Source organism: Prorops nasuta, unplaced genomic scaffold (assembly GCF_024137725.1).
Source record: "Prorops nasuta isolate Cenicafe-Biocafe unplaced genomic scaffold, Cenicafe_Pnas_1.2 PNAS00008, whole genome shotgun sequence".
NCBI lineage: Eukaryota > Metazoa > Arthropoda > Insecta > Hymenoptera > Bethylidae > Prorops > Prorops nasuta.
Genome location: NW_027116805.1, coordinates 2,633,883 through 2,659,023, shown reverse-complemented (window position 1 = coordinate 2,659,023; position 25,141 = coordinate 2,633,883). Strand labels below are relative to the sequence as shown.

General features: G+C 38.1%; 5 protein-coding genes across 10 annotated transcripts in view; 3 read left to right on the top strand and 2 right to left on the bottom strand.

Annotated features, from left to right (window-relative positions):
- Positions 1-643: 643 nt before the first annotated feature.
- On the top strand, positions 644-4,306 carry LOC136775892 (E3 ubiquitin-protein ligase RNF181-like). 4 transcript variants are annotated; one of them, XM_066731075.1, is made up of 3 exons: positions 644-985; positions 1,102-1,393; positions 1,482-4,306. In XM_066731075.1, the coding sequence occupies exons 2-3, from the start codon at positions 1,271-1,273 to the stop codon at positions 1,863-1,865; spliced, it is 507 nt and encodes a 168-aa protein (XP_066587172.1). In that variant the 5' UTR covers positions 644-985; positions 1,102-1,270; the 3' UTR covers positions 1,866-4,306. The 4 variants fall into 4 exon arrangements, with proteins under 4 accessions (XP_066587172.1, XP_066587170.1, XP_066587171.1 ...); XM_066731073.1 differs by having other exon boundaries at positions 1,074-1,393; XM_066731074.1 differs by having other exon boundaries at positions 644-1,017; positions 1,078-1,393.
- Positions 4,307-4,385: 79 nt separating this feature from the next.
- RpL23 (ribosomal protein L23) lies at positions 4,386-5,597 on the top strand. The gene is made up of 4 exons (XM_066731076.1): positions 4,386-4,452; positions 4,690-4,773; positions 4,979-5,107; positions 5,228-5,597. Exons 1-4 carry the CDS (start codon positions 4,440-4,442, stop codon positions 5,422-5,424), a joined length of 423 nt encoding a protein of 140 aa, XP_066587173.1. The 5' UTR covers positions 4,386-4,439; the 3' UTR covers positions 5,425-5,597.
- A 148-nt stretch (positions 5,598-5,745) lies between these two features.
- SNRPG (small nuclear ribonucleoprotein G) lies at positions 5,746-6,664 on the top strand. The gene is made up of 4 exons (XM_066731077.1): positions 5,746-5,965; positions 6,063-6,085; positions 6,186-6,310; positions 6,381-6,664. Exons 1-4 carry the CDS (start codon positions 5,934-5,936, stop codon positions 6,429-6,431), a joined length of 231 nt encoding a protein of 76 aa, XP_066587174.1. The 5' UTR covers positions 5,746-5,933; the 3' UTR covers positions 6,432-6,664.
- A 150-nt stretch (positions 6,665-6,814) lies between these two features.
- On the bottom strand, positions 6,815-10,517 carry LOC136775891 (uncharacterized). Its single transcript, XM_066731071.1, has 3 exons — positions 10,274-10,517; positions 9,749-10,193; positions 6,815-9,669 (listed from the first exon to the last, which is right to left on the bottom strand). Exons 2-3 carry the CDS (start codon positions 9,842-9,844, stop codon positions 7,753-7,755), a joined length of 2,013 nt encoding a protein of 670 aa, XP_066587168.1. The 5' UTR covers positions 9,845-10,193; positions 10,274-10,517; the 3' UTR covers positions 6,815-7,752.
- A 239-nt stretch (positions 10,518-10,756) lies between these two features.
- Meltrin (meltrin) overlaps positions 10,757-25,141 on the bottom strand; it is a 30,004-nt gene continuing 15,619 nt past the window's right edge. The window contains exons 2-14 of one of the 3 annotated variants that reach the window (XM_066731068.1): positions 24,476-24,567; positions 21,643-21,807; positions 19,816-20,005; positions 19,402-19,460; positions 19,145-19,309; positions 18,886-19,055; positions 18,535-18,726; positions 17,758-18,354; positions 17,463-17,664; positions 17,177-17,381; positions 16,944-17,070; positions 13,336-14,895; positions 10,757-13,212 (exon numbers count right to left, since the gene is read on the bottom strand). In XM_066731068.1, the coding sequence (XP_066587165.1) occupies positions 12,330-13,212; positions 13,336-14,895; positions 16,944-17,070; positions 17,177-17,381; positions 17,463-17,664; positions 17,758-18,354; positions 18,535-18,726; positions 18,886-19,055; positions 19,145-19,309; positions 19,402-19,460; positions 19,816-20,005; positions 21,643-21,807; positions 24,476-24,567 (4,607 nt within the window). In that variant the 3' untranslated portion in view covers positions 10,757-12,329. Of the gene's footprint in view, positions 14,896-16,943; positions 17,071-17,176; positions 17,382-17,462; positions 17,665-17,757; positions 18,355-18,534; positions 18,727-18,885; positions 19,056-19,144; positions 19,310-19,401; positions 19,461-19,815; positions 20,006-21,642; positions 21,808-24,475; positions 24,568-25,141 lie in introns of all 3 variants that reach the window. The other 2 variants (XM_066731069.1, XM_066731067.1) reach the window with 2 other exon arrangements.

Genomic DNA, 25,141 nt, shown 5'->3' with positions numbered 1-25,141 from the left:
GCTTTTTTTATCCCTATTCTAAAAAGTTTACTTATTTTCTATGTTCGTTAATTGCTTACTTTTAGTTTAAATATATTTATTATTCGAATACAAATATATAAAAGAAATTGATTATTTATCGAAATTTTTTTCTCAGAACCAGTATCAGAATCAGTGGTTCCTTCCTTATCATCGTAATATATAAATTTTGACCATTTCTATAAATCAGTCTATAGATTATCCAGGATCCACGAAGATAAATTGAATATATAAATTTATTTATATATTTCTGTCTCGAAACAAAAAACTCTATTATAGTAAATGTGTAAGTATATAATATTATGATAAAAAAAGTACATTTACATAAATTAAAATAAAAAAGGTAAATATATACAAATTACTTATATTAGAAAAGTATTCCAGGTTCATTATTTTATTAACATATATTTCAAATTATAAAAATTGCAAAGAGGAAAATAAAATTCATCATTTTAATAAATGGTCGTTATAAAAGTAACAATAATAATTAAACATAATTATTATTCAGTAATTTGAAATTTCCCGCGTGAGAAAGTATATATACATATACATATATATATGTTTATATATATATGCATAGAGTACATCATCATCTTGCAATTGAGCAGAATAGCATATTGGAATCGGTTTTGACTACAGAGTTTGACATAATCGTACGTGCTAATTCAAGAGCCTCTGATAATTATTTAGAATATTTAGATTCTCGTGTCTCGCTTTCTCAGATATCCTAGACTCAGGCCTGATAGAAAAATTTCTTTGCATTTAGTTATTATGATAGGGGGTAGGTAGGGAGAAGAGGCTTTCGTATTTTCCAATGGCAAACTAGGAAATCTCGATTACGAGAGAAACAGAAGGTACGAGCCATCGTGAAAACATTGGGTTAAGCTTGGTGAAAATGCGTTTTCACTATCTCAACTGACTAACCAGTCTGTTAGTGCCTGCCCCTCCAGTATCTGTGTCTGTATTGGTACGTGCGTGTGGCCACTCAGCTGTGTAACGGTGTGACAGAAGATGCTCTGGTCATACTCATAACACTCATAACAAAAATTTTCCAGCCAGCTCTCATCGCAGTTCTCTTTCAAGGATTACCCGTGATCTTCAGGTGGGAATCCTGAGACTAAATTTCCACCCGAGGAGAGAAAACTAACCATGGGGTCTGGGCATGGAAAATTACACGACGCTGTGTTCGCTATTTTCTAATTGATACACTCGAATTGGGATCAACAAAGAAGAGGCCAGCCAGAAAGAAAAAATGGGAAATTGCCTACAGCGGGGAAATAGTCAACAGGACAATACGACCTTGCTCAGCAGCAATCCTGATCCTGCCATGTCCAGCTCACTACAAGAAGCCCTTGGATCATCAATCTCCTATAATGTAAGTGTGGAGCATTGAGAATAAAATGTCTTCTCTGAAAATTCTCTTTCTGTGCATGGCAATTGTCATCATCTTTAATGTATTCTAGGAAGCAATAGGATCATACTATCCTCCAATAACCAGCAGAGAGCGTTACCTACAATCCACAGATTTGAGCATTAGTCGGGCAATTGGAGTTGGAGTCAGCATAGGACCTAGTACTTTAAATGAAGAAGAAGAACAAGTTCGAATTGCCAAACGAATGGGTCTTATACAGCATTTACCAATACGACAATATACCAGCAGCAAAAAAGAAGAGTGTGTCATATGCATGATGGAGTTAGTGATCGGCGAAAAAGTGCGTTATTTGCCCTGCATGCACAGTTACCATGCAGTCTGCATTGATGATTGGCTGCTGCGCTCTCTCATTTGCCCTACATGTATGGAGCCTGTAGATGCTGCACTGATTAGCTCTTATCACCCAACGACTTAATACTATGCAAAGATTAATTTGTGGATTTGCTAATCGGTAATTACACTGATCTGCCAGACTAAGCGTAATGACTGGGAGAGAAAGAATTGATACTTTTATTATTGCATACAAAGGCTTTCTTGGGTAGCTTTATGTGTTAATGGCCGATTATATTTGCCACTATATCTGACATATATGCCTGCGTGCTAATTAATATTAATAATGATAAAATCACCATTATAAAATATTAAAAATTGCAAATATCTTTTGTATAGTATCTAGATATTTTCATTTGAGTTATTTCAGAATTAAAATTCTGTGATAAATAAATTTTAACAGTAGATGTAAATTTTTAATTTCTACACGAAGCTCTTTGTTTTAAGAGCAAATTTAAACTACAAGCAAAGCATTATTGAAAAATAATATTCTCTTGAGGAGATCAAGTAGTCCTCGACTTCCCTCTCGTCGAGATTGCTTCGTCTTTGATAAATAGTTACTACTCGACCATAAATAAAACATTAATAACGAATTTTAGCTTACGTCCAAAAATTGAAAAATAAACGCGTTTGAGACGCTTCCTTTTAATTCGATGAATTTTCTCATTTTTGATAAAAGAGAAAGGTGTGTGGTTTGAAAAAACTATTTTCAACTTTTGCATAACAATGAAATATTTTGTAATGTGTAGCGATTTGTTGAACAGTTAGATTATAGCCTTGAGTCACTAAAAATCATCATCATTGAAGGATGGCGATTTTGTTAATATGCAAAATGCAGATTGATAAATCACAAGCCAGTGTAATCATATGTATACCTGTAAATCGGTATTCAACCATTTTTTTGGATTGGAGACTGCTAATTACAATTAAAAAGAAACAAATAACTATTGAGAAACGGATGCTTTCCTTTAACATTTGTTTCTCTTTAATAGTAATTTGTAAAGCTTTTTCTTGGACAAATTAGCTGAATCTCATTCAAATTTTGTCACCAAGACATTTAACTCGAACTAAATGCACGTTTTATTTTCTTATCACACAAAATGAAATATAAAAAATGTTAAACTATTTTTTAATCTTCATTTAACAAGACTCATCTGCATTTAAGGTAGATGGCGTGTATTATAAAAAATTATCAATGCTTCCACTTTGAGCTATTATAGCGCAAACAGCTCTACAGATTATGGCTTAGTTTGTTCTAATGATTCTAATGCTATAAATATTGTAACAATTTATTTATTTTTTTCTTCTGTTGTAGTTTGTTATACCCAAGTGATAAAAACTGCATTTTGTTTTCAAGAAGCAAATATTTTGGAATTTTTTTTTTTCATTACATCATATTTTACAAAAATAATGAGACAAACTATCAATAATTCCACTATAAACTGTTGTTGCTTTAAAAATGTATTTTGACTCTGAAAAAATTTTGTTAAAAGTACTTTCTTGATAATTAACACAAACAGTTGTAAAATGGTTATAAATTGGTATTGGCTGGACTTGTAATGACCTTACTAATTTCAATTTATACTTATATCTAGACCATCATAGTATATTATTCTTTTATGTAATTTTGCGAAATATGCCCATTGTATATCATTGTACAATATAAGAGATTTTCAAATGGAGGAAACAATTCTAGAGCAGTAGGGTACAATGTTGTTTTAAAGATATCAAAAGCTTGAATTGTAATATTGTTAATATTTCAGTTTAAACGGGAGAAATGAAGCTGTGAAATAGTGATTTATTGACAGAAATACAAATATACAAATAATGATTTAATACAAATATAAGTATTTAGTAACAATATTTCTATACAAATATTTTTTTTTCCTCATCATCCTGGAAGATCCATAATAATTAGTAATTCACAGTCATTAAAATATGTGATGCAGTTATCTGTGCTACATCTGCGTATATCAATTACTTCAACCAATCATATGATTTAAAATCAGTTTTATTATAAATTATGCCTCTAACTATTTGAAAAATAATTGCTCTACATACATAACAAGTAGAAGCAACATTAGTTTCATCTGTTCATTAGAATTTTAAAACCATTTATAGTTTTATTATTTAAACTTCTCATACCCACTCTCTCTAATTATTAAAAATATATATATATTTATTGTACTCTCTAATACAAACAGAAACATAGGCCCGATAGAGTCCGATCAAATTTGTTCTATTTCAAGTTGTAAGTCTGCTCATCACACATACTAAACAAATTAATGCTATAATATGTGTCACGGAAACTGTATATTCGGTTTAGCCAGTGAAGCAAATACAAACGCGAACGTAAAGTGGAACATACTAATATCCAGCTGACCGTCTGGTAAGATTTATGGAATTCAGTGTAAATTAAAATAACCTAAATAACTGATATACACATATATCTTTTCATTCTTATTTCTCATCATTATTTCTACGTGTATTAATTGATGAAGATTTAAAATAGACACTATTACTTTATTATAGATGTTTCATATTTTTCCCGCTACGGAAATGAAAAATGGTTTAGTCGATTGTGCGCAGTAGAATGCGCTATGCTTCCATCTACTACTGTTGGTGATTCTTTCCCCTCTTTCCTTTCAAAGAATCCAAGATGTCGAAGAGAGGTGAGTTTTTTGATTGAAATGAGTGAAATCCAAATTCATCGGTATGACAGCTAATAATGTGTATAAAATAAAGTGGAGAAATGATGTTATAAATGTTAAACTATTAAAAAGATGAAAACGTTACTTTTTTCGATCTTTAAGCTTTACGATGTATTCGAAGTAAAATGTCGTGGATTTTAGACAGGAATCGGTTTTATGAATGAAGCAAGATATTAACAGTTTTTCTTAAATTTTTAGGACGTGGTGGTTCCGCTGGAGCCAAATTCAGGATTTCACTGGGTCTTCCTGTTGGCGCAGTAATAAATTGCGCTGATAATACAGGTAAAAATAAAACACACTGTACTATATAAATAATGTTTTGAAGCTAACACATGGCCGATAGTTATTTGTTAGTTTCGAAATTGTTAAAAGTAAAGATTTATAGTAACGGATTGTGACTTGTCAAAATATTTCTTTTTAGTTTTTTTTTTGTTTTTTCTAAATGTCATAAGGATTTATAATAAAATGTATTAATGTATTGTTATAGGAGCAAAGAACTTGTACGTGATTGCGGTTCAGGGTATAAAAGGTAGATTAAATCGTCTACCTGCTGCAGGCTCTGGTGACATGATTGTTGCCACAGTTAAAAAGGGTAAACCAGAATTACGAAAGAAAGGTATGGTTTGATGAACTTATTTGTATTATTCTTTTATAAGCAATAGATTTGTTATCAATTTTCTACTGTTTAGTTGCGAAAGATAAGATGCAAAAGAAAAATTATAATATATTTTTTCAGTGATGCCTGCAGTTGTTGTAAGACAACGTAAGCCTTTTCGTAGGAAGGATGGGGTGTTTCTCTACTTTGAGGACAATGCTGGTGTTATTGTAAACAACAAGGGAGAAATGAAAGGGTCTGCAATTACTGGACCAGTAGCTAAAGAATGTGCGGATTTATGGCCGCGTATTGCTTCTAATGCATCCACTATTGCCTAGTCTAAGAAAATGATACTGAAAACCTGTGTATTATATTTTGTCCCTAGTACAAACTTTAGGGACTCTAGGCTTATAAGGGTATTTTCACTGATTAAAATGATCTAAAATTACGAGTGATTGTTTTTCTTTACAAGTGGATGTTTTAGAAAATAAATTATGGTTTAAAAAATCAATTGTATTTTTTAAAATTTTCTAAATCCTGTGTTTTTCTCGTAAGATATATATTCACCATATTTTCAAGTTTTCTAGCAATGTATGTAGATAATGTAGATTTCTTATTTTAATCATTGCCTACATAGGATATCAATTCTGGATGACAGACAATGAACAACATCCATTATTGCCGCCCGCGTCTCGCTGACTCCCGTGTGGCCAATGGCCAAGCCTAAAATTGCTTAACCTAAAATTCAACCGGCGCGGCGTGGGTTCCAACTTTCAGTACTTTGAAAGTTCATTTAATACTTCGACGCCTGACAATAAAAGTAAATTAATAGCAAAGAAAAGTCAAAATGAGCAAAGCACATCCTCCAGAATTAAAAAAGTTAGTATTTTATTAAGATTTTTTCGTAATTATAAACAGCATTTTCTCGCAGTTTAGATCTCTTATTTTGCATTATTGATTGTTTTCATTATTTCAGGTACATGGACAAAAGGTTATCTCGTAAGTAAAAAAAATTTAGCTTATTTTTGTGATGTAGATTTAAGGTTATTTTTTATAAATAACTTTATAATTTATAAATGAACCAATAATTTTTTTATAGTCAAACTGAATGGAGGTAGACATGTAACTGGTATTTTAAGAGGATTCGATCCTTTCATGAATATGGTGATTGATGAAAGCGTGGAGGAAAGCAAAGATGGTACTAAAAATAATATTGGCATGGTGGTGAGTTACTCTTTACAATAAAATTTAATCTTCAATGTCTTTGAAAAACTAAGCCTTATTTTTAATTTAGGTGATACGAGGGAACAGTGTCATTATGCTAGAGGCGTTAGATAGAATATAATTGTAGTTTTTTTCATATTTTTAAAATAAAAGCAATTTCATATAAGAAGTCTTGTATTTATTACACCTTTAGTTTCTAATTGCATATTTAAAATTTTACATATGTATAATATATAACTCACATAAACTCTTTGTATATAATTAAATCATTTTATGTACGCAAGGAATAAATGTGTGGTGCGTAATAAGAATATTGTCTAAAACATTTAATTTAATATTTTCTTTACACTAAGAAGTATTGTAAATTTTTTCTGCAATACTGCTAGCTATATTCATGCTTATGAAAACTCTGAAAACATGTGTATTTCAAGGAATGTTACAAATTTAGAAGGCACATAATATTATGTATCAACATTTCCTCACAAGGAACTATAAATACCAGAATATGTCAGTGGAGTTTTATTATTAATCATACAAGGCCACATTAACGTGATCCTTCAAAGCTTTAACTTATAATTTTTTATGTAAGATAATTTTCACGATGTTCAACTTTAACTTTTGTTGTAAATAAACTTTAACACAAATAAAACCAATTTGACTATATAATACAAATAGCAACAACATATCCACTAGCTTGTGAACAATTAAACTAATAATCAATATGCATTGTCATGAATAATATAATAATTATTGACCTATACAATTTTTCATTTAACTCTTTGAATTATATATCAGGTAGCTAGTTATCTATAGTTAAACTTATACATTAGGACAGTATAAATGATTATAATAAAAAAATTCCTAATACCTTTTTGTAAATTTAGCCCTTAATGAAGAAGCTATTAACTACTACTGTTAGTCACTTAATTTGATGCTTTCTATTTAAAAGAGAAATCTGGTAATTTTGTCTGTGGGACAAGTTTTGCTAGAATAGTTCTGAGACCAGTAAGGAGTCTCAAATTAAAATATTTTTAATCTTTAATAGCTTCCTTATTAAGGGCTAGATGAAAAACTGGTATAGAAACTATTTGCTTAAAATTTTACATACCCAACTGTAAGTTAAACCATAAGTAACTGGTTCACCTGGTATGTAAATTATATTTATAAATAATTAAATTTATAATAATGTTAAAATTTGACATTCATTAAATAACAAAATATTTTTATATGCTGCTTGATTACTAAGCTTTGTAAAAATATGTACATCAAAATTATGATATTTTCACGTTCTTCTTATAGCGAGTACTCTTTATTATAACTTTCATTAAAAATTTTTAGCACCTATTACAATAAAAATTATGTAATATTTGATATTACCAAAAGACCCTAATACCATTCTTTTTATACAATATGCACAAATAAGTCATTTTTCTCACTCCATATTATGCATATTTTTCTCTATCAGATTTCGTCTCGCTACTGTCTTTCTCTCCTATACTGCTAGTATTTTCAACTAAGTCATTGTCAATTGGTTCCTCTTTTTCATCCATTATCATAGATTCACTATCGTCCCTATCCATACTAACTTCTTGCTTGTGTTGTTTTCTTCTGTGATTTTTTAAATCTGACAAACTGATAAATCTTAGGTTGCAGTCCATACATTTGTAGGCAGGATGATGATGAATTTTTGCATGAGCTTCAAAATCTTCCATTGAAAAACATACATGACAGCACAAATCGCAAGTAATGGTTTCCCCCTCGTGCTCGGACAGTATGTGTTTCTTCATATCATACCTATTGCTGAATGGTTTGTTACAAAGCTTACACGAGAATGCAACTTCTCCTTTGTGCATTGCAACATGCATCTTGAAATACCAATCAGTACTAAAACGTTTCATACAATACGTACACTTAAAATTCTTTGGTTTATGATTTCTTTTTAACAATCTTCCTACTGTTCGCTTCTTCAACGAAACGTTTAAATTTTGTTGTATCTTATCGACGTTGACAGCCGCTGTATCTGTGTTTTTTGGTTTTATCGGTTGTACCGGTTGGACAGATTTTACTGGCGTTTGCTGAACTGGCTGCGGAGCAATTGTTACTTGTGATAATGTATTGTCCGCCATAATACAAAACTTTGGAATGCCTTGTGCTTGATGAAGTAAAGAGGGCTGGGAAATTATATTCGTTATCGGTACAATGCGAATAGGCGCTAAGAATGGTTTAGGTTGAGCCGGCGCGATACCGGTTAAAATCTGAGGCTGCTGTACTATCCAATTATTAATCGTTATAGACTGCTCATTATTCTGGGACGGCCCTGCAACTCTGATGACTGATTTTTGTCCAACATGTTGAAGAGAGGTCATAATCGAACTACTACCGACCTGTTGTAACGCAGGCTTCTCTAATTTGAGATTGTCAATGTTAGTATCCAACCTTTCAGTAGCTATTGTATTTTGCTGTGACTGTATTATCGGAATATTCGATAAAAATCTTCCAATTATACTTTTGGAATGGTTAATTTCTAAATTGAGTTGTGGGTTTGTCACTGCGGTTGTTGTAATTATTGGCGATTGACATAACGGATTTTGGGGGATGATCAGCAGCTCCCTATTTCTCTTCAAAGTTTCCAGGGCCCGATAGTAGCCCGTTACTGGATTCGAATAATCGTTTCCTCTCGTTCTTGCAGTCTCTAGAAGCTGCAACTCGATCTGTCTCATTTTCTCTTTTAATAGTTGTGCTGCATCAGTTTCATTGTGTCTATATTCGTTTTTTCGTTTACAAAACTTATGACGCACACGACTTTTTCGTGTTTTTAGAACTTTGCCACAAATATCGCAAGCATTCACTTTATCAAACCTATACAATTTTATAGATGCTCTTCGGCATCTACTGTGATCAATGCTTAAAGTATCACAGTTCTCATTGTCACAATGCTTTGTCACAGGTGCATTTATCTCATGTTCCTCTATATTAACTGCTAATAATGGAGAAGTTCCGTCACTATCTACATATTGTTGTACAGCAACATCACAGATTATAGTCTCACATGGTTCTTCATGACCGCATTCTTTCTTCTGACGTTTAATAGGTGATAGACTAACATCAGAATTACCTTCTGTTTTAGATGGTAAAAAATTGACTTCTTCCGTTTTCAAATCTCCTAATTTTTTAACAGGTAAGATTGTTAAGACTGATTCCTTTGATATACCTGCATTCTGACATCCAGCAGTTTTTGCTTCTTTAGGAATTTTACTAAGTGATGCAGTAGGCGCAGTTGAATTGGCAGCAAAAGTTACTGCTCTTATTACAATGTCTGGTTGATTGAGAAGTCTTTTAACTGTTTCTGAGCGAAATACCTAAAAGTAATGAGATTAACAAATTCTTATAGAATTGATCTGTCAAAGATGATAGAAATCGTATAACAAAGATACTTACTTCTGACAAATTGCCATTTTTTATGTCATTAGGACAAATTTTATTACTGTTTATTGGAATAAGTTTTGGCAAGGGAGCATGAGCCATTTTAATCATTAAGCTTAATTATAAAACAAGGATATACAGAGATTGTGTGTGTCACCCATTAAAATATACAAACTTAAAAACAGGCTCTATAACATAACCTTTCTTAAAATCTCAGAACATTTCTTATAAATTTCTTCCTTTCGGACGACCAATAAATGATTTTTTTTCTCATCTTGCGACCTACGTAGTTTTGACTAGTAATTTTCGGTAAAACTCAATTAGCAAATGTATTATATATATGTAGGTTAATTTCTCTTCCTTCTCTTCATCAGACTTGTCAAACGATAACAATTTGATAAACTGTGCAGTGTTCTTTCAGACAGTACAATTTAATATCTGCATATATATTTTGCAAAACCTAACGAAAAATGTTTTCTCAAATATTCAATGTCAATTCATACTTTACGAAACATAACAAATACTGTTTATTATACTTACTGGTAAAACCTATTACCCCTCTTGAAAAATTAGACTTTTTTTCAAGTATAATTATTAAGCCTTAAACCTTTGTTTGGGTAGAAAGTGATAGATATAGTACATTTACTTTGTTGTTAATTATTAATTGCTTTACCGGTTTTTCTTTTATATTTGCTAATAATTTTTTCTATTTCGTGCAAAATGGCTGACACGCGCACGCCTTTCAAATCTTAAACTTTTGTAAAATATTAAACATGCACTTTTATTAGCAAATAATTGCCTAAAATGATGAAATTTGAATGTGTAGTATGTTCATACTTTATATATAGAGACTACATAGATGTATAATTCATAGGTAAAAAAATTAACGGTGATTTTGCGCAAAATGCGCATGATCAAATAATTTTCCATTTGCGTCGATTTTTAAAAAAATTGTCATACGAAAACAGCTCTCAATGAAAATAGTTATAGTACAAAATATATTTATTTTGATAATAAATTTGGAATAAGGGTTTTCGTTTATTTGAAAGAAAATATTTATTTTTACATTAATTTAGTTTCTAAAATGTACAGATTTCAATAGATTGCCATTGTTTCAGCTATTTTGATACTTATATATATTGAAATACATCTTTGGTATATTTAATATACAATATAGTATACATTTTTGTTCTATTTTTTGTAGCTACTACCACCAAATACAGAGATTTAAGCACGATGGATAATTATGAAAGCTGCAGATCACCAATCATGCACCTTCTCTTTATTAACCAACACTATAGTATTTTTTGAAATATAAAAGCGATAAATTGAAAAATACTATTAAATTAATAATTTAACTTAATGCTTATATAGTATATATAAATGCATGTTAAACATATATTGGACTATGGAGAGTTAAATGCTAACAATATAAATTTTATGATATAATTATTTTTTACGTCTATTATCAGCTGGATGATGATTGTCGTGATAAAAGAAAAATATAACGAATAGAAAAGCTTCTTATCCAACATTAAAGTTTTCTGGAGGGAAATAGAAAACAATCGAATTGTCTATACATATAGGAACTGTATGAAAGAGTTTTTTTCATCGTCCAAAAATTATGTAATAATTAATAAAATATAAAGAGGCTATGTATGAAACGGCATATGATCATCAATAAATGTATATAGAAAATAAAGCGCGTACTGAAATACGATTTAATTGATCCAGCACGAACGGAACATTGTACAAGTAGCTGCTGCTTACATTCTAAGACGCGATTAGTATAAAACAATATTTACACGTATCAGTCAAATAAATATTTTAGTCTTTGCATCAACAGTTATAGATTTATGAGAATCGTCGCTTTCGAAAATATCCAATAAAGATTGAAACCATTCAAGCGAAATATTTCATGTTTTCCAATTTCCCATACACATTCGATTCCCCTTTCCCCCTTTCAATCTGTCTTCAATAACTATTTCTCTCTCCTGCTTATCGACCACTAACTACAAGTTAGTCCTCTGGGATAAGACATCGCGTTATTATTCGGATATGATACAATTGTTCCAAGATTTAAAGAGTCAAGTTAAAACGTTCGCGTAATAACTCTACAAACGCTTTTGACAAACTCTTCGATTTGGTCGTGCCCAAAAAATGTTTACCTCTGTATATATTTTTATATCCTACAGTTATATATTTCTGTGCTACACCACACTTTACACATTATATCACAGAATTCAATAATTTCGGATTTTCAATACCAAGCGAAGATTTCGAAAATAACGTCCCTACTATTTCTTATCGTCTTTATCAAAAAGGCTTAAAACGTTACAATAATTTCATCTTGACTTGAATATGATGTCGACGAGGTACTAGAAAAAATATCAGGATTCGTCTTAAAGCTATTTACAATCTGTAGTATTATGCTATACTGTAGCTATAGGGTCAATAACGGAACTTGTCTCTCTCCTATCAGCGTGAAAATTGAATCGTTAAAATCGTCAGAAACGTCATCTAGATTATCCTTCGAATCATCATAAATGCTGGACTAGAATGTTTCGATTTGAACGTTATTACAACATATCTTACTTCATTTCTTCAGCTGCGTTTCCGATAGTTTACCAACGATTGGCTTTTTTACAATAGTATTCTTAGGAGTGGAATATTTGTTAGCCTCGAATTTCTGCTGTAGAGAGGCCACGTTGGATTTGCCGCTAGCTGCTTTTTGCACATACGTGGATTTGCCCGATTGTACAGCGCCGCTCTCTGATTTCGGTGAGAGTTTGGTTGGCTGCAAAGCTTTGGAGTCAGCTTCCTTGGCGGATGCCAAGGATTTTGTTAGGCTGACATTGGCACTCGGCGACTTCTTCTTCTCCGGCAGACTAGCTTTGGACGTCGTTAGACTCGGTGGCTTCTGAGGCTTCGTTTCTCTCGGCAGCATCGTTGTTGTCTTTTGAACAGGCTGTGTTTTACCTACGAACTTTGGAGTGCTTCCTAAAACATCCGGCGGTGACTTTGTACTACTTTGATTAGCGGCCGAACAGCTCGATACTAAATCTGGACTATTGAGCTTGTCCGAATTATCCTTAGGGCTACAAGGCACGCTTTTCAGGGATACCGTACTCTGCGACTCTCTGCTCTTACTCGCGTTCGAGCCTGATCTCTTCAGGCTCCCCTCCTTCGACTTTAAGCTGGAATCGGAATTTTGCCTGCCCAAACCGACATCGGAATTCTGCCTGGACGTTGGTTGACTCTTTGTTGGTGTTTTATCGCCAGAGCTCTTAGAGATATTAGGCGGAGTCTTGGTTCGGTTCAGGGGAGGCTTGGCCTTTGCCTCGATTCTCTTCTCCTCTTTTTTCTTCGAGGTAGAGGACAATGCGACCGGGGCGTTCGAAGCTACCGGTGATTTGTAAGAGGGCTCGACAGGCTTCATACCAAGCTCCTTCGACATCTCGTCGTTGACATTGGGATTGCTGGAGATCAACGAGGATAGTTTGTCATTATCGACGGATGTTGTTTTCGGAAGATTCGTCGGTACGTTTACAGCGGATGGTTTTAGATAATTGGAACTGGTGGTGGAGCTTGCGGAATTATACCTGCCTTGCGTAGTGTTCGAATAAATGCTGCCTGGTGATTTGTAATGACTGGAAGAATTGGCGTAAGTACCCAGTGAACTGTTGGATCCTGAGCTGCTCGTTCCTTTTCTGCAGTCGTCTTCCTTGTCCTTTTTCTTCTTCCGCGACAAAGTTGACGCTGAATATATCGAATCAAAGTTCCTATTGGATATCTCCGACACGATCTCCGAGAGTAGACCAGCCGTGTCGAGACTGGAGTTCTCCACGTTCTCTATTTTCTTCGGTAGCTTGTATTCGTTGTCGCACTGCTTCTGGGTGTCTGTGAACGCGTTCCTAACTTTCTCGGGAAGGGTTTCCTCGATGACAGCATAGATATTGTCGCTCGTCGGTGACTCCTCGGTGATTTTGGCGAGTGGAGTTTCGCAAGCCAGATTCATACAGTCGTCGTAGACATTGTCGGAAGGAATAGTCTTCAACGGTGGATTCTGGTAGCCGGGCAAGCCAGGAATCTTTGCCAAGGTCTCGGATCTCTCGGTGGATATTGGTGGTGGTACCGGGGGAGGTGGCGACGTTGGCCTTGCACTGGATGGTATACTGGTTGGCCTTTTAACAGGCGCAGCTGCCTGTCGCATGGAGCCGAAGGTGTGTATAGCTGGCCTCGGTGTGACCTTGGAGTCCCTCATGGACTGAGCTCTCAGAACGGTAGCGTTCCTTTTCTCAGGCTCGCCATCGGGAATCACGGGAATAACAGGACTTGGAATCTCTATTTCCGATTGCAGAATGGGACCGGAAATCTCCAAGCTCCTCAACATCTCCTTGTCCAAGACTTTGTTAGCCTTGAGATGCTGACTCCTCGGCAACGAATTCGTGTTGTTCTTTTCCTCTTTGGTGGGTAGCAAGGAAGCGGACCTGATGATTCCCGAGGTTGGCCGTAGAATGGAGGCGATTCTGTTGAGGGTGCTGCTCTTTTCCGGTTTCTTCTCCATTTCCGGTAGGATCGCGTTGGCTACAGGAGGAGTACTGGTGGGCCTTGGAGGTTTCGGGAGTGTCGAGGACAATGACGACGACGACGAGGACGAGGATGGTGGTAATGGCGCTGGTCTGCTGGGTACTTTGGGGCCGACCACCTCGACGGAAGTACAGGTAGTCGCAGCCAGCACCGGGCTGCTTATCAGTGGTCTGGCTGTACTCCCTGGGTTCAAAGGTGGCAAGGTCGGTCTACCAAGAGTACCCCCATCCACGCTTCCCACCGACAACACGTTGCTCCTGAGCACGCTGGCCTTCTGCACTGGTCTGAGATTGGTTTTTATGGCCACTATGGGAGCCGATGGTGGCGGGGGCGCCGGCTTCGATGGCTCCGCAGCCACTTTTGATTGGCTGCCGTGGATAGGGGTGATCGTGAAGCCTTTGAACTGGCCGAACAAATTATTGTTGAAGCGCTCGTCCTCGTCCGCCTTGGGCAACAGACTGGCGCACGCCGGGTCTTGACTCAGGCTAGAATCGATGGTTTCGATGTTTCGGCCACTCGGCTGTGAACGATCGATGGTTTTGATCGGCAGTCCGCCATGGCCACGATCGTTCCTGAAATTTCACAAGCACAACTGTAAGCTTGGGATTTGGGATTTAAGCGGATTACACTCCCTCCATTCTTTTCTCTCACTCTTTATTCCCTTTGTCTATTTCAAGCAAGATTTTACTCGGACACTAAATCTCCCGAAACGAACAAAAGTCTTAGTTTTACCCGCTCAATGCACTTGCAATCCATAAGAGACATGCTTCGACGAGAGACCGCGGGAGAGCTTGTTAGTAAGAATTATAGTGTTAGCAGCAAGCCATGGAAAAGGAAAATATTTGTCCACGAGGAAATAGAGAACTCGTGTATTCGATAGCAAATAACAATTTTTATTTTATAATCTCGTACAGTCCAGATTTTTGGACAAAAGTGAGGAATGAGTACATCGACTAATGAGTGATGGAGACTAACAATACTAAAGCCGGATTGATCTCACACACATGTACCATTTTACTCGAATGCATTCAAATATCACGCCCTTCTCAACATCATTTCTGTCTCTAATAATTGTTTGTTATCGCGGACTTGCATCGTTACTACAGGTAAAAGCTTTATTTGTAAGAGTATTCTCGCACATGCCCATGCTATCTCACATTAATGTCGTTACATGCTCCACAGATACACATTCTTAACCCTGTTCGTGGCATTGAATCATCTTAATGTACAGCCAATTATTTATATTATACTGTCATGAGTTTAAGATAAGGCCATCCTTCAAACGATTATATATAGCATAGACATGCAATTCCAAGTTTGCAATATCAATGCAAAAGTCCAAATACACGACACCATAATTATATAAACTTTATTTGAGCCTTCGTCATACAATTATGACTCTAATTTATATGTATACACATGTCGTTTGTGAATTTGCTAATAAAGTATATATCCTAATTGAGAAAACCATTATGCTAATTTCACTAAATAATTCTTTTTAATTATCCTCGGGTAATTAAAAATACCATTGCATTGCTACTCTAGCAATATATATATATATATATGTGTCATATAATAATATTCATTTTAACAGTTAGAATCACAGAACGATACGATAAAATTATATCAACGTCTTTTGGTATATAATGCAAGCTCTTCGACTAAAGCTCGATATACCACCTTTATCGCGAGATTCCACTTGATTAGGCATATTATTTATAAGATTAAGTACAAAAATATAGAAGTAGAAAACTCTCGTAGTATTGCATCTTCGTTTAGTGTAAGAGAAAAAGAGTTGAATATTATTGAGTATTATTTACGAACAATACAGAAGAAAAATTAAGAAAAACTGATTAATCGTGTTATTAATCAGTTTAGATAGCCATTGCACATATTTGTGAAAGAATTTAAGGTTAAGGGAGACAGGCAGTGTACTGTGTCAGTTTGTCAGTCATTGAAATAAAGAAGAAAAGTGTGTCTCATGAATTTTTCCTTAACGATTGATTTGAGTAAATATAATGTCTATAGATTTGAAATTCAGATCTTTGGCTTGAGACTTTGACTGGGTGGTGGTGGTGGTGGTGGCTTTTTATTATAAAATGGAGCAGGGGTATTTTTCCCTAAGAGATTATCGCCTGGCTTCGGAGTGGAGGAAGACGTGCTTGGCGGACTTTCCCGTAAATGATCGAATTTGATCTCAGTTTGAAGTTTCAAGCCCTTTACATTCTTCGAGAGATGTTTATTCTGAAGCTGCTGAATTCTTTCAGCTACCACCGAGCCAATAATTTCCGTTTTTTGAGGGATTTTGCCAGTAACGACTTCCTCCGGCTTTACTTTGCCATCGTCAAAGTTATCGTGCCTGTTCAGCAAAGCTGATTTTCTACGTTCAATGTCGCTACTGCAGTTAATAGCGTCCGGGTTAGTAGTCGAAATCAAGTCAGTCTTGGTTATTTGAAGCTTCTGCTTCGATCCAAGTTCACCGCTGATGGTGAAGACGTTAACGTCGCGACTGGTTCGAGCTGGCATAAAGAATTTTCGAAGCCTGATGGCCAGACTGTTCCAGAGGGACTCGCCTGGTTTTCTAAAAGCATGCGGTTTACGGTTCAGACTAGATACATACGTTGACACACTCTTCTTCCAGTGTGGCTCCGTGTTCCTCATGTACCAAACACCAAAGGACATCAGTGCTACAATAGGTACGATGCCCAGGAAAATCACGTACATGGCTGTTATCACATCGTGTCTCGCTGAAAATTCAAATAAAACTGCCTTTACTGAAGAAACCCTCAAATACCTCTTATACATGTATTGTACTCTTTACTACTTTGACAATTGATCATCAGCAATAATTACCGTTGGGATCCTCGACTGGACCACTGTCCTCTGATCCACCAATGCCAGGTTGTGTGCAATCAGGTGGACTGAAACCTCGATTACAGTGGCAGTGACCCAAACTGTTGCAAACTCCATTATTATTGCAATTGTTCGGACAACCTTTACCCCTGGACACGGAAGCCCTCAAATCAGCCACTGCCATGCATTTCTGATTAACGCACATCTGCGAAGGGGAAAACAGATTTATATTTGCTATCTCAACCTTACACACGTATATTACAAGAGATTATAAATTCTCACTTACCTTTCCAGGAGCACATTTGGCACCATCCGGAGCAAGACCCGGATCAACTTCCGTCAGTCCAAAATCAACGATGGCTGATCTACATGGAATAATTTTTCCCCCATTGTTGATGAAAGAGTGACTCAGTATAGCTACTGACTCCATGCCAAATTCCAATCTTTCGTTCAGATGCTTGCAGTGAAGCATTCCACACAAGACGTTTCTAAAAAAAAAAATAGAGAAAAGTTTGTAAAGCTTTAGCATTTGACAACAAATGCTGCAGCATGCATATAAAAGACGAGAGACAGCAGCTTACTGGTTGTTGCATCTGACGTATTGAGAATCGATCCTATTGTATCCACAATTTCCAAGTTTGTTGCCTTTGTTGTTCATGTCATAGCACTGAGGGTCCGACGAGCTACCGGTGGGTCCCCAAAGAAGCTTGCACTGATCGTTGTGAGTCCTGCAAGATCCTTTGTAGCAGAAAGCTTTGCCCATGCTGCAAGTTTCACCATCCATCTTGAAAACGTCACTCGGGCAGTATTCGCTCTGTCCAGTGCAATACTCGGGCAGATCGCATTCGTGCTCGGCGCTCCTGCACTCGGTTCCGGCGGTTTTCGGCTTGCAAGTCTTCAAGTCGCAGCATTCGCCAGTGGCGCAGCTTGCATTGGCGTGGAGCATGCAGGTAGTCGCGTTACAGCAAGGATTATCGCAGTTCTCCTTCAGACCACAATCGCACTGCTCCCCAGGCTCCACGAAACCGTTCCCGCAGATCGGACTGTTGAACAGTCTCTTGGGTTTGTTTCTCAGGCAGTAATCCATTCCGTGCTCGAAGGCCAATGCCAGATGCTCCAAGGAACACGTGGACCAATGAGTGGGGCCGTAGGAACCACTGGATGAGGCCATTATACATCTGCGTGAAACGTTACAACCAAATAGAAGAGGATTAGCGACTGTTCGAGGATCAATCCGGTTAATCTATAAGATAGTTTAGAGTAGCACTGCCTGAATAAATGGCGAATTAACTTAAGTATCAGCGGTCGATCAATTAAACTAATTTACTGCTAATTGACCAAGTTAACGGATAGCTTACTTCTCTTCGGGGCATTCGCAGTCGGGCGAATCGTGTTCCATGCCGAAATTGTGGCCCAGTTCGTGGGCAACCGTAGCCGCAACCAAGCCGATGACGTTAGAGTGATCCATGGAGACTCCACCTGAGAACTCGTAGGTACATATAGGTCCCTTGAGCGCCTTGCCCACCACACCACCCTCGAACTGGATTCGCCTGCAATGTAAATTATCCTCCTTTCAACGACTCCGACTATATGCTCCGCAGCTTCCAATACGCATGGCTCTCCGTAATGGAGTACCGAACTGTATACGTTATAAAAAACATAAGAAATCCAGGAAGCAGAAAATGAAGAATCATTGATGCTACACTCACGTTAACAATTGAGCATTGTCATTTGGTATATCTTTGACTAGCCTCTCTCGTCTGTATTGCAAGAAATTCGAGAGGGTCGTATCACCATTCGTTGATAGAGTGATCTCGTCTGCCTCTGACCAAACTTGAACACCGATCAGAGCGACGAAAATATTGAGCGGCATAAAGAGCTGAAAAAAACAATTTTTACGCAATTAAATATAGCTTACTTTGCACTATATATACGGGCAAGTGGATTTCGAACATTCACTGTACTCACAGCATTGATAATATTAGCAATATCCTTGCAATGATGATGAACTTGCTCGAGATCCTCGTCCAAGGCCATGTACTCCTTCCTATCAATGACCATGACCATTTCCACGTATCTCGACTGTCTGTTGGCATTGTAAGGTCCTCTGATAGTCTCGGTCGATCTCTTGTGCTAATATTGCAAGAAGAGAAAATAAGAAATAAGATTGACTCATCTTCAAGCATATAGGCTCGACACGAGATATTTGAAAAGATTGACGTTACCCTGGAAAACCTGTCGAGCTGTCCACGCCCGAGAACATGGTGAGGCGTGCCCTGGTAGCCTGAAACAACAGAGAGAAGTGTGCAGTGGATCGAGCTTAGAGACAAAGAGCGAATTCTCGTAGGACCTTGCTCCCACATTCGTTAAGACCGTTAAGGAGAGACGGGTCTTCTCTTTCTCGAAGGGGAAACTAGTCGGCTAAAGAGGATCGAGGGAATGACTCGTCAGGATGCGAACACTCGCTTTGGCTTTTGTACAACCGAGAATTCTACGTTATAAGCCGAACAAAAGTGGGACCATCGTGATTGTTCTCCGGAGAAACCAGAAAAATATTTCTGTTTACACTTCAGGACACACAAACATCTGTTTCTTAATTATTCTCGTATTAAAGAATATTGCAGGGTAATTTGACTTACCACAGGTGTTGTTAGCAACGAGGTCGTTGTGTTTGTAAACATAATGATCAGACTCGAGTGTGTTTTCCACAGGCTGCACGTGATGGAGGTTTTGGCCGTCGTAGATGACGCCCCGGAGACCACGACACGTAGATACTGCCACCCAAGAGCCAGGAAGATCCCTCACGCTGCCTTGATAGTGACAGAGCTCCTGAAAGCCAACCGTACCAGTTTTTCTATCACATCTTATTATAGTATATATATATATATATATATCTATCCACTCTCTTCGTCGTCTCCATCTTCTCAGAACTATTGCCTCGGGTCGCAAGATAGCTTTTGCCATTTAATTGGATATAGAATCGAACGAGAAAACTTCCTTCTCGACTTTACACGAATCTAAGTAGATAAATGTGTGTGTGTGCAGTATCCGTATAGACCACGCAACTACGATAGAAATCCTGTATCTGTCAAGTTAATCGAATCACACTTATCGGCTGATTCTCTCATACTACTCAATCCTCCTCATAGCTCGTTCATGCAATAAAGGAACGATTAAATCCCAGTAATTTCAACAATTCTACATATATATACTTCTAACGGTATTATACACCAATGAGTAAATTCCGACAATTTCAAGAACGCGTCGCCCAAGGTTCGATAAACTCTTTATGGATTTGTTCACGGGAAAAATGGCCGTGCGATCAATTTTCCAGTAAAACAAAAAAAAAATAAAGGTCTCATATTGGTTTTGCGGTTATACGGCAGTCGTGAAAGTTTCTAGGAAGGTTGGCCCATCGATTTTCATCGGAGCAGCGCGGATGGAATTGGATGGTTCGGTCTGCTGCACGATGGGATAAAGTGCGTATTATGCGAGAAATGGCAAATAGGGGGAGGGGGAGGGGGAGGGGGTATGCCAATTAATTGATTCAATTGCGCAAAATGCGAAACCAGCGACGTCCGAGCGCAACGAACTCGATTATCATTCTGGCGTCTCTTTTTAAAGCTCAATTTCTATACACTATTATAGAGATGATAATTAACCATTATACTCTTAATATATATATATATATATATATATATATATATATATATGTATACAAAGAATATAAAGCAGTCCAAGAGTTTAAGCGAAGCTTTGAAGATTTTCTTTGATTGACGGTCGGGTTGAGTGGAGGGTGAGGAAATTGGATGTTGCATGGAAAAATGGAATATTAAATAACGTGTAGCTATATAGGAGCAGGTGATGCGGGAGCTTGGGGTAGGATCGTTATTGGAGAAACAAGAGGGAATGTGTGTGTGTGTGTGTGTGTGTAGCAGTAGCGGCAAGATTTTCCGACTGGCCTGTTGAATTATAAAACGGAAGTTAGGGTTTAGCCGAGGTCACGCGAGTACGAGAACGCGAACGAGAGAAAATACGGTGTGCGCACGGGTGTGCGTGCGTGTGTGTGTGTATATATATATATATATACATATCTACATATGTATATATGTATAAAAAGAGAAACGTATATAACACACGAGGCAGACGGAGACTGGACGACGTCGATGACGGTGAGTCACCCCGATCGATCTTCCACCTGGACGCGTTTTATGCCAGGCTGAAAATAATCAAGAATTTCAACGCCTAGCTCCCTTTTCCATCATTAATCCAGCAGATTCAATCCATTCTCGCATCCGCCAAACTTTATACGCCGCGCTCTCTACCTTTGAAACTATTACATACACAAACTATAACTAATACATAGCAGCAGTAATTTCACGAAATAACCGTGAGCGCTCGGATTTCGGACGGTGCAATTAGTGCGCTTTGCTGCTATCGCGAGACTGCAAAGCAAATGTACTTACAACTTTAGTTGGTTTATGGACTTTGTAGCTTCCTTCGTGCTGATGACTCTCCGTATATCCTACAGGAATCAGATCAGTGTTTAGCCTCAGGTCCAAAATTCGCTCCTCACCGTCAACGTTCAATCCCACTGTCAGCACGTCGGTATGTGCATCCACCTCCACTTCCTGCGAACCGTAACAGAAAATCAATCAATATTTATTTACTATCCCCTTCTCTCTTTGCTCTTCCCCTTTCTCGTGTAGTATATATATATATATACATAATGTAGTTGAAGCTTGAAATTTGAGGTACAGAAACAATATAAAGGAAAACAAGAATCGCCATGGATAACGGAAGTCTTGTGGAAAGCATGTGTGTAAGGGGGAAGGTATATAGGAGGGGAAGAGGAGAGGGAGGGGGGGGGGGGAGGTTATCTCTTTTACGAGTAACACAGAAACCGTAGCGCAGGCTAGGGAGATAAAACTTTATCTTCGTGTCTTATGAAACGTGGTCGCCACCCGGTCCATTTTCCATTGCCCTCTCCCCCCTCACACCATATCAACGTCACTCTACCTAGAATAATGGGTCCGACGCGCGAATGCAAAGCTTCACCTTTATCGTTCTATTCCATTTCTCTGTCGTGTTGTACGTACTTTGCGAGAGCCGCGCGTAAACTCGACCTATAAGCAACTATGGATGAAACTTGTAGAAACTCCTCGTGTTCGATGACTGATACCGTACGATTGCCTGGAAAATTTATCGACGTGGATTCGCAAAGGAGAAGCGTGACGTTGGAAGAAGAATCGCTGCAAGTTTTTCTACTGTCTCGGCGATGATGAGAAATTTATTGTGATTCATGCTTTAGAAGGATGATGGACGAGAGTTTCTTGGGCCTCCTCCTCCCCCCCCCCTCCTCCCTCTCTCTATCTGATCCTCGTCATCCTCTTTTGGCTTGGCGCCAGTGCAAGAATTTGCCTCTATCCCCACCCGAGGCGTATCCTCGACCCAGTCGATATCACAGGAAAGACAAATATATATCGAGAGAGGGTGGGTTGGGGGAGGGGGGAGGAGGTCAGGGCTGCCGCAGCATATTAACTAACCGAGGAGGCCGACGCTTCTCACGAATTATAATCCATTAATTCTGCTTTGCAAAATTTCATTTACCGGATAATATCCGTTCAACGCTCGCACCACGCAATTCGATTAACTTGACTCGATTCAATCTGTTAATTGTATTTTTTTTACCTCTCCTCTGGGACTCCTTAAAGAGAGAGAGAGAGAGAGGGAGAGGGAGAGAGAGTATTCTATTGTTCCGGCGTATTTGCTCTCGGTCCCGGTGATAGCCGCAGTCAAGGTTGCCAGGGATTCTACGCCTCCATTGTATCGCTTTTTCCTCCTCGGTTATCCTCGCACGTCCTGCAAATATCGTCAACAAGCCCGAAGGTCTGCACTATCCTTTCCAAGTATTCTCTCAGCCAGCAAAGCAGCTGCGATTCTCTTTCAAAGACATCGAGAGCACGTGCAAACTCAACAATTGTTCCACACCCTCGATAATTATCGAATTTTCCTCAACAACATTTTCCTCCCGTGTTTCTTTCTTCCCTTTCACAGAAAATTATCAAGAGTTTCGTGTTACACCCCCCCCCCCCTCCCTCCCACTCACTCGTTCTCGAGGGAATGATATATTAATGGGCCTCGGGGTAAAAGAGACTTTTTATGGAAAGATTCCACTGAGCCACTGGACTCCAGTAGACTCGGGGGGCAGCAGCGTGCTTGGTGGTCCTATTAAAGTTAAAATCACGAGATATTTTGTGAGAGCTAGGTATACGCCCCCTCGATTCTTATCCGGGCCGGGCGCCCATGCAACTCTCCGCATGATTTTCGAGGCGATTTTTCTGGCTCCAAGCTTTTTCTCCTATTATAATAAAGTATAGTGTATGTATACACGTATATAACTGTATAGGAAACGCTGCACGCGGTATAGAAGCTGAAGGCTGCACACGACTATGCAGCTGACGCGCTGTCCACACACGACTCAATTTTCCTTTGTGAAGAAAACTTTGAAACTCTCTCTCCTCCTCCCTCCTCGTTCAGCATTAAACGACCGAGCGAATTTGACCCAGTGTGTGCCCTCTCTAAAGCAAAGTAGTCCCTTGAGCAAAGCCCACGCGTACCACGAGAAAGAGAGAGAGAGAGAGAGAGAGAGAGAGACCTTTAATTGAACTTTGCGAATAAAGCTGTCAGACCGAAAAGAATTGCCTCCGACACGCACCAACCGACCAAACGGCAGCGCGATGAACGTGAAACGAGAAACAAGAGACGAAACTACGATGAGATAGCGACGGGGGAGGAGGGGGGGGGGGGGAGAGCTTAAGGAGGATGGGCACGGGAGAGAAAATTGATTTAGAGAGTAGCTCGTCTCTCGCGAGATAAATGTGTCTGCGATTGAATTGACTCGGCGTGTATACCGCTAAGATATTCCTCTCCCTATATATATACATATATATATATATATTATATGGCGACGGATAAATAAATATTTTTATATATATAGAGCACTATACGCGCAGCACCGTATACACAAGCAGTGTGTGAATTTCGAGGGAAAGAATAGGCGTGCGCGCGCTCAACTCTATAAAATCCGGGTCACGTGGCTTACGATGCAGGACGGTGCAACAATTTCAATGCAAATGCCGTGGCACGCAGCGAATACAGAATTTTGCAGGCTCGTTCCTCTCTTAGGTCCCCGAGGGACTTCCGGGAATTCAGCGAGCTTCCCCGGCGAAAAGCTCGAGGTGCAAACTCGCTTGCGCCAACGAGAACTAATTTCTCATTAAAATCGTTCTCACTCACGTTCTCTCTCGTCGAGGAAATTTGCCTCTTTGTCCTTCCATGATATATCCTCGGCCTAACCAGGCTGTGTCTGCTAAAATCTGCCGACGCTCCTGAAACAAGAAAAACAACCTTGATTTAGTCAGATTTAATCATCGTTCCGCGCGTACACTGTTTCTTCTCTATGGATTTACTATATATAAACATGTGTGTGCGCGTATATACTAGAATTACGGTTATTTTATTTCATTCCCCAGTGTGCATATATATATATATATATATATATGTGTGTGTGTGTGTGTAAAGAGAGGAGTTTTATCACGAAATAGCGGGTTTAGCGCGCGCACGCATGTGTTCAGGCGGATCCTTTCCCATCGGAATCCAAAATTCACACGTGTTTCTGCAATCTTGTTTTACGCTTGTTTTTTCGCCAAGAAGGTTTTTCTTAGTTTCCGGATGTCGGATCGATTTGGGAGTGAGAAAATGGTTGGTTGGTTGGCCGTGTCCTTCCCCCGAGGCCCGAGAGATGGTTCGTGCTATTTACAAGTGTAATTCCTTATTAGTCGTTCACCTTCCGGCTGGAGGCAGCAACGAACCACCACTGGCGTTTCCGGGCAAATCGGATTAAGCAGCCATCTTGGCACATGGCAGCCCTGCGAAACCGAGTAAACTGGCTCACACGCACCT

Bases quoted from the DNA above. Each gene is read 5' to 3' on its own strand.
- LOC136775892 (XM_066731075.1), top strand. From the start codon at position 1,271: ATGGGAAATTGCCTACAGCGGGGAAATAGTCAACAGGACAATACGACC. The intron at 1,394-1,481 runs GTAAGTGTGGAG...AATGTATTCTAG, and splicing joins GATCATCAATCTCCTATAAT to GAAGCAATAGGATCATACTA.
- RpL23 (XM_066731076.1), top strand. The intron at 4,774-4,978 runs GTAAAAATAAAA...GTATTGTTATAG, and splicing joins AAATTGCGCTGATAATACAG to GAGCAAAGAACTTGTACGTG. The intron at 5,108-5,227 runs GTATGGTTTGAT...ATATTTTTTCAG, and splicing joins ACCAGAATTACGAAAGAAAG to TGATGCCTGCAGTTGTTGTA.
- SNRPG (XM_066731077.1), top strand. From the start codon at position 5,934: ATGAGCAAAGCACATCCTCCAGAATTAAAAAA. The intron at 5,966-6,062 runs GTTAGTATTTTA...TCATTATTTCAG, and splicing joins CATCCTCCAGAATTAAAAAA to GTACATGGACAAAAGGTTAT. The intron at 6,311-6,380 runs GTGAGTTACTCT...TTTTTAATTTAG, and splicing joins AAAATAATATTGGCATGGTG to GTGATACGAGGGAACAGTGT.
- LOC136775891 (XM_066731071.1), bottom strand. From the start codon at position 9,844: ATGATTAAAATGGCTCATGCTCCCTTGCCAAAACTTATTCCAATAAAC. The intron at 9,670-9,748 runs GTAAGTATCTTT...CATTACTTTTAG, and splicing joins AAAATGGCAATTTGTCAGAA to GTATTTCGCTCAGAAACAGT.